The sequence below is a fragment of the Lepidochelys kempii genome, chromosome 3 (assembly GCF_965140265.1).
Source record: "Lepidochelys kempii isolate rLepKem1 chromosome 3, rLepKem1.hap2, whole genome shotgun sequence".
Lineage (NCBI taxonomy): Eukaryota > Metazoa > Chordata > Testudines > Cheloniidae > Lepidochelys > Lepidochelys kempii.
In genome coordinates, this window is record NC_133258.1 from 129,529,524 (window position 1) to 129,538,164 (window position 8,641).

General features: G+C 38.3%; 1 protein-coding gene across 5 annotated transcripts in view; it reads left to right on the top strand.

The window, feature by feature from the left end:
* The window catches only part of TBP (TATA-box binding protein), a 30,055-nt gene that overhangs the window by 15,462 nt on the left and 5,952 nt on the right, over nucleotides 1-8,641 (top strand). For 4 of the 5 annotated variants that reach the window (XM_073338005.1, XM_073338003.1, XM_073338006.1 and 1 more), the window contains exons 5-7: nucleotides 5,093-5,184; nucleotides 7,535-7,702; nucleotides 8,044-8,138. In XM_073338005.1, the coding sequence (XP_073194106.1) occupies nucleotides 5,093-5,184; nucleotides 7,535-7,702; nucleotides 8,044-8,138 (355 nt within the window). The remainder of the gene's footprint in view (nucleotides 1-5,092; nucleotides 5,185-7,534; nucleotides 7,703-8,043; nucleotides 8,139-8,641) is intronic. The other variant, XM_073338007.1, reaches the window with a different exon arrangement.

An 8,641-nucleotide genomic window follows, 5' to 3' on the forward strand; every position in this document is an offset into this window, starting at 1 on the left:
TTGTAATTTGCCACACAGGTCCTACTGTGCTAGCACGTTTATTCTTACGGAGAAAGCATTTACAGAGAAAACATATTAAACAATAGGAGAACTAAAACACATGCTAAAAAGCTTACCAGAGGTCACTCCCATCTCTAACTTAGGGCTTTAGTACGTTTTCATCCTTCAAAACCCACAACTGGGTTTTCCCCATGGTTACAAGTTCATTTGTCTTAGATCTTGAGCCAGAAAGCAGACTGGGCAGATCAGCTGTTCCTTATACAGATCAGGCCTTTGATACTGGCCTTTTGCAACAAGTGATCAGCAGACAATGGACCCATTCCTCATGCCTTTTCAGAAGGCTGGGTTTTTGAATAACTGGCACTGGGGAATATGCGTTAACCTCTCCGTAGGGATTCCCTAGGAAATCCATGTAACGCTTATTGCCCCAAATGTCCACACTTGTCTGGCATATTTTCAATAGTGTTTTGAACACCCTGGTCTCACATCTGTCACGTCTTTTCCCTAGAGAGGTTACGTACGATCCCAGCCCACAGTAATGCATAAACTTAATACAATAAGGTCAATCAAGGATGTTTCAGGAAATTGCTGTATCCGTTACAACAGGGTCCCTGCTACGAAGGCCTTGTCCTCACTAGTGTGAGGCAGGGAGAGTGTCTAAAAATGTGTATTAGCTAATACACACAAATGGCCATACTAGGTCAGACCAATGGTCCATCTAGTATTTTGTCTTCCAACAGTGGCCAGTGCCAGATGCTTCAGAGGGAATGAACAGAACAGGGCAATTATCAGGTGATCCATTTTCTGTCATCCAGTCCCAGCTTCTGGCAGTATGGGGTTGTGTCCCTGACCATCTTGACTAAGAGTTATTGATGGAGCTATCCTCATGAACTTGTCTAGTTCTTCTGTGAACCCAGTTATAGTTTTGGCCTTCGCAGCATTTCCTAGCAAGAAGTTCTATAGCTTGACTGTGTGTTGTGTGAAGTACTGCCAGATGTTAGTTTTAAACATGGTGCCCCTTAATTTCTTTGAGTGACCCCTTGTTCTTATGTTATGTGAAAGGGTAAATAACACTTCCTTATTCACTGTCTCCCTGCCATTCATGATTTTATAGCCTCTCTCTAAGCTGAACAGTCCCAGTCTTCTTAATCTCTCCTCATATGGAAGTTGTTCCTAATCATTTTTCTTCCCTTTTCTGTATCTTTTCCAATTTCAGTATCTTTTTTGAGATGGGGCAACCAAAACTGCAACCAAGACTCAGTGTGGGCGTAGCATGGATATATTGATGATATTTTCTCTCTTTCCTAATGGTTCCTAACATTGTTAGCTCTTTTAACATGTGTTAACAGGGCAATTAGAATACTAACATGTTAGCTGGTAGAGGTCAATCATAGGTGCTTTCCTATTGTTTACCCTCTATCAAGTAACTCAGGTTAAAATACAAATTTCCCTCTTTACACTAGGGAGTTGGTGTGTGTATATACACTCCTTCTTTCCTAATGTATGCATATCTGAAGGATATACAGTCTAATTAAAGATGGGATATGTGAGTGATTTTTAACAAACATCAAGAGGGAGGGAGGCAGGCTGATGGGACAAGAGTGACTGTAAAAGACCAGTTTTCAGACTAACAGCCGTGTTAGTCTGTATTCGCAAAAAGAAAAGGAGTACTTGTGGCACCTTAGAGACTAACCAATTTATTTGAGCATGAGCTTTTTACCTGGATTTGTGCTGGAAATGGCCCAACTTGATGATCACTTTAGATAAGCTATTACCAGCAGGACAGTGGGGTGGGAGGAGGTATTGTTTCATGATCTCTGTGTGTATATAATATCTGCTGCAGTTTCCACGGTACGCATCCGATGAAGTGAGCTGTAGCTCACGAAAGCTCATGCTCAAATAAATTGGTTAGTCTCTAAGGTGCCACAAGTACTCCTTTTCTTTTTGTAAAAGACCAGATTACTCAAGTTATATACACACTTGGGTAAGAAGGTTTCTATAATGGTGTGGTGGAAACTCTCTCCCTCCATATTTCAAGCTGCTGGAAAGCGGGGTTTGCTGTTCCTGGACAATGATCGGGAGTTCCATCTTTCATATCATTACATATCTGTACTTCAATCCCTCTGCTGGAGAAGAAGCAATGCTTTTTCTGTGCTGCATTGCCACCCCATGCGCAGGGGTCAGCCCCTCCCTCAGCATGGAGTCACTTCACCTCTCCTCCAACCTCCATTTTTGGGCCTTCTTACCTCGTAGCGCCAGTGTCTTTCTGAGCTGATGGTTAGAGGTTTCTGATGAAGCAGCAAAACTGACAGTACCCTGATTATTTTTTTTGGTCCATTTTGCTCTTGTCCACAAGATTCTAAATATCAGCAGTAAAAATGGATGGCTGTAGTTTACTTTCTCTTTTCTACAGCTTGGGAAGCTCTGAACAGCAAGTAGAGGACCTGGAGCTGTCCTTTAACTGGATCAGGGAAATGTCATTGCTTCAGCTTTTGTACTCCTTTCTTGTTAGGAAGGTTCTTTGCAACTAATTTTTTTTCAAATGAAAGCTTTAATGTTGCAGAATTGATGTCTCTTGCCTTCGGGAAAAGTTCCTACTTAGTAGTGGGGGTGTGGATTTTTTTTTTAAGGCCCTGGACAAGGGAAGTGCTAGTTTAAACTCTAGTCATAGAACAATAAAAGCACATGCTTATGTAAATTTGAGATGGTAGCCATAGTTGTACTATAGCTTATTTCCATAAAGGCAAAACATTAGTTACACAACCACATGTAAGTGGGATGTGACTTCAGCAAGAGTAGTTTGGGGCAACAGCATGATGCTATTGTTGTTTTTAAGGTAGGTAGGCTATGTAAAGTTTGAACTTGGATAATCAAGATGAGGGATTTGTTATACACTCTGTTTTGATGATAATTCAATGTTTATCAACCTTTATTGTTTAATCTAAAAACCTTTTAAGGAATTTATAGTATCTCTAGCTTTCAAGCCATTCATCTGCATTTACAAGGAAGTGTAGTGTGGTTGTAGGATAATAGCTCCACATTAGATCGGGTGAATGATGGTTTTAAATTGAGTTGGGATATTCGCATGAGCAATAGGCCCCAAGGCATGTGACCAAAAAGAATGAGCTTCGGAGAAAGAAGAGTTGTTGTGTTAAATTTGTAGTGACCCTTCAAAATAAGGGTGTTCTCTTATTTAAGGTTTGGGTTGAAGTACTGCATGCATCCGATGAAGTGAGCTGTAGCTCACGAAAGCTCATGCTCAAATAAATTTGTTAGTCTCTAAGGTGCCACAAGTACTCCTTTTCTTTTTGCGAATACAGACTAACATGGCTGCTACTCTGAAACCGGTAATAGAAATAAAACATGGTTAATTGGGTGCCAGGTGCAGTAAATTAACTATATAAGAAACTGCTTCATTTTGCCTTAGCTAAGGTCTGATCATTGGCAGTGACATCACTTGTTTGTTAAAGGGTATAAAAAAGTAAACTCTTAAAGGGGTTCATATGTTAATACCTGCCTGATCAAGTTGGAGCTGACCAATATGGATCTAAGCACCCCTGGGTTTAGTCTGTTTGTAAGTATCTTGATCACATGTTTTGTTACTGCTTGGATGAAGTAAATTGCTTGGTATTTAAGCATGTTTAGAGCAATTTGTATAAATACCATTTGGCCTTTGGATTTAATAAAGGAATTTATGGTTAAATTAGTGTTGTGGTACCCTGCATAAATAAAAATTAAGCAGCAGTGTTGGAAATAATTTTCCTAATAATTTTATTAAGGTTTACCACAAGTCATTTTCCACACAAGCATTCCTTTATGAGTCAAAAGGCCACATGGTGCTAGTTACAACCAAAATACAAACATAAGCATATCTACACACCTATATTCTATACCCTACCACGATACAGTTATAAGTATTGTCTAAATATACTCTCAATCGGATCACGCCTGGAAGACCCCTTCCCTTCATGGCATGGTTCCAGAGGGCTAGGGAAAAGCTCTGACAAAACACCTAGGAAGCCTTGCTTTTTTTAATACATTATAACTAACAAGTGACATCATTGTTAGTTATTGGGCCTTAGCTGAAGTTAGCTGAAGCAGTTGAGGGCTGCACTTTACTTTATTCAGGGATATTTCCCTTATCTCACTCACTCCCCATATTTTTTCCAACTACTGGACTAAGCATTTCTAACCAATTATTTACTGCACCTGGTGCCCAGTTAACCATGTTTTCTTTATTTCCCAAATGTTAAATAAGAGAACTCTGGTAATTTGCAAAGGGTCAATACAAGTTTAACATACACAATCCTTCTCATGAGTTCATTCTTTTTGGTCACATGCTTTGGGCTTATTACTCATGCCAATATCCAAACACAATTTAAAACCGTAGTTCACTCAAATGTGGGCTTAAATTTCTACACATAGAGATTACAGCCCGGAACTATGAGTAATGATGCTCCTGGTGTGTGTTTGAAGTAATTCAGCTGACTTCCATTGACAAGTATTTGGCTTCTGGTTTCTACCCATAACATAACCAACATTCTGAGGTTGGACAATCCTTCAATTTCCCTGTTTTAGTTTCTCATCAGTAAAATGAAGATCTAAGAGTTTTGTACCTTGCAAGGGTGTTGAGGCTTAAAGGGACAAAATCAAACTTCTGTCTGGAAATTGATTGTCACAAGCAATGTTAATATAACTGAAAGATTGCAGAGTCTGTTCCTTTTTTCAAATAATTTGGTGCATTTAACAACACATGATACAGAATAATTTGTTCCCTTTTTATAGTAAGATTTCTTCTGGTCTATATCGGTCTTTCACACAGTAAAAAAAACATTTTAATAAAAAGGAAAATGTGATTGTAAAAGCACATTTTTGCAAGGGGAGTCAGGCATAGTATTTAAAGCTACTTTTCATTCATTTTTTAAAATGGTTTAGATCTCAAGTTGACAGCGCTTTCAGAATTAAGAAGGCTGCGTAAGTGGAAAGTATAGTACTAAGTTGGTTAATACTGTTTAAAATTTAGTAATGCATTTATTTGTATAGAATTCTTCTAGCAATAATATCACTAACAGCTTCAAGTTATGCATTTCAGCGTTTTGCTGCTGTCATCATGAGAATAAGAGAACCACGAACTACTGCACTTATATTCAGCTCCGGAAAAATGGTGTGCACAGGGGCAAAAAGGTTTGTGTAACTAACTTGTAACTGCTCATTAATCAGCTTGTAATTCAGGATCAATTGACCATTCCAGTCTACAGTGTTTACTGGCATTGGCTATATCTTGACCTACAAGCAAGCTTGGCAGCCCAGACACTTCTTTCCAAATAACTGATTAAGTTAGAACAGCATTTTTGGTGTATGTGCCATTGTCTAAATGGGGTGCAGGCTTTAGAAACTTCTATGGTTTCACCTATTCTCATTAAAACAAAGCCCTCATTTTAAAAATGGAATGTTACAGGCACAGAATTGTAGGTGTGCACTAATGCCTCTGAGAAACGTCTGAGCGGGTGGAGGAGAGTGATCTGACTTCTCAGTAATTTCCCTCATCCATCCCAAATAATCATGATGACCCCCACAGGTTCCCATGTTCAGAGGCCCCTCCTCCTGGAGCTTGTCAGTGCTTCTGCACTGGCCAAAGGGGATCCTGTAGAATGAAGCAAGATATACTCACTTCATATGCAATCTGGGCAGAGCATGATACCTGAACAGTGTTCCCAGTGCTACCCTCTGATTTTCCATTAGTATGAATGCATGGCTTAACAAAACACATGATACATTAAATCCAAGCAGTGAAGTTATTACATTTTTCCACCAGCCAATAACTACAACACACAGTGTAATACTGATAGCTATGTGATTTCCTAGAGAGAGTATTGGGGTTCTTCATAGAATAAGAAAGCATTGAAAGTATTTTTATAACTTTCAAATGCCAATGCACATATTGTTGAATATTAAAAATCCATTAAAAGGAAAAGCCTAGTTTAAAGAAAAAGCTGAAGAAAATCCCTAAACTCCTTGACTTTAATGTTTAGCTTTAACAATATGGTTTACCTATGTTGTGTTTTGATGAATGTCTAGCTAGAGATGTGCAGTGTTGATAGCTGTGTCAGTACCAGAATATTAGAGAAACAAGGTGGGTGAGGTAATATCTGTTGTTGGACCAACTTCTGTTTGTGAGGGAGACAAGCTTTCGAGCTTATACAGAGCTCTTCTTATTGGACAAAAGTCCAATTAAAAGATATTAACCTCACCCACCTGGTTTCTCTAGTTACAAACATAACATTTCCCCCTTTTTACTGTAAAAATTAAAGACTGAAGGAATTTAATTGACTAAGCCCAGTCACCATTTGAATAAGGCATATATGTGTTGTCCAACTTTTGTGACAGGCTACCTTTCATTTGAAGAGATCAAGGGGATTACCAAAATGTTTGGGCTTTACTACTAATGACCGAGTGCATCTTTTTAGTTTTAATTTTTTACACAAATTTAGTTTAATTCTAATGAAGCATTTTTTACTATTGACTTTAAATCATGTTTGAAGTCATTTAAATCTTGAATGAAAACAATCCATCCTGTCTGGTTTCTACACTGACTGGTCACTGATTTATGTGATCTTAGGTACTTAACCAGTATGCCTCAGATTCCCCATTTGTAAAATTATATTTGCCTTACAGAGGTGCGAGGAGTTGATGTACTGTGCACTTGATGGTGAAGAGTTATACTAGGGTTTGTATTTGCTTGTATCAGAGATACTCAGACTGAGGCTTGTGAGCTGCAAGAGGCTCTTTGCAGCACATGATATTAAAACAGGGTGTGATTTAATTAACAACCAATCAGGATGCTTTTACTATGTTGTTAACCAATTGTAGTTGATAAAATAAGTCATTTTGCTGTGAGTATATATGTATATAAAAACTAAATATTTCCCTTCATATTGTTTAAATATGACTATATAGTAGTATAGTAAATGAATTCACCCTACTGTGGCTCTTTTGGGTAATGCTGAGGTCTGAGTATCACTGGCTTATATAATGCTCCTCACTGCAGCTGGATGCTTTACAGAGATTTAAAAATAATTAAAATAGACCTAGACCCAGTGGCCAAGAAAGAAGCTTTACTCTGTGAAAAGAAGAGCAGAGAGCAACCATCCAAAAAGGAAGGACAAAATAATCAGACTAACGAATTCAGTTACAACGTTTTACTAGGCCTTGTAGACTAAGGGTGGATAGGGGAGAATAGGACTCTGGTAGCATATTGAGAGGGGGATTTGTAGAGAATGAATACTTCTATTTTTAATTTCATAAACTGTAAGGGCCAAAATGTGAAATAATTATTTTGAGGCTGCTGAAAGGATATTAACAGGATAGAAAGCACTGTTAGTAGTTGCTAACAATGTATACAAGTATTTTGGCATACAGCTTTACACTCCTCATTCCCTTCAGTTTTTCCACATATATATATTTGCTTTTTAAAGTTGGTCACTTCAGTGATACTTACATGAGGGAATACAATGAATGTCTTTTCTCCCTTCAGCGAGGAGCAGTCCAGATTGGCAGCAAGGAAATATGCCAGAGTTGTTCAAAAATTGGGCTTTCCAGCAAAATTCTTGGATTTTAAGATTCAGAATATGGTGGGAAGCTGTGATGTGAAATTTCCTATCAGATTAGAGGGATTGGTACTTACACATCAACAGTTTAGCAGGTAAATAAAAAAGCTTAGTATGATTCATTATTGCTGAACACTTGATCTAGTGATCTCAAAGGGTGTACTGTACTGGTTAGATTGTTCCGTTGCAGATTGGGAGTATCCTACACCTTGATTCCTCTTGTTCCTTTGCCTCTGGTTTTGTCAGCCAGATGCTAATCCTTCCCCACTAAACCTTTGTGGAGCCTTCTCTCCCCCCCCCCCCCCCCCAAAAAAAAAAAAAGTGAAGGTGGGATAGCTGTTTTCTGTTGCTAAACATGGGGAGAGTGAATCTGATCAGCTAACATCACTTTCAGATTAGTTTGTGCATTTGCTTGACCTTCTCTCTTTCCTTTCAGTTATGAGCCAGAGTTGTTTCCTGGCTTAATCTACCGAATGATCAAGCCAAGAATTGTCCTGCTTATTTTTGTTTCTGGAAAGGTGGTTTTAACTGGTAAGTAACCAAGCCAACACTGATGCTTTTAACAGTCTAGGGTTAGGCTACAAAACCAGGAACATACATCTTTCTTACTCAGAGTGTCTTTAGAATGCTAAACTACACTTTTCAGAATTTAAAACCTTTCCAAATCAGAGGTTTCATTTGTGTATTATTTACTACTCAGTTTGTTGGTGTGGTGGACATGCTGAGAGCAAAAATGGGTTATAGGCTATAGTTATTTTTACACTATGTTCTAAAAGCCATTCTTCTGAATAAAATTATATGAAGTTATAACAAGGAAATGCCTACAGGAAATCTATACACTACAAGTATTCAACACTCAGGTATAAATACAATTATACTCTTAGACGTATGAAACTATTCAATCATGATAATAGAAAACAAGCCAACAAAAATTGCAAATCTAAAGCAATCCCAATAGTGTAGGGAAACAGGGCAAACAGGGAAGAGATAGTGTAAGTGTGATTGGAAGCTGCCTCATCTGTACAGTATCTGGA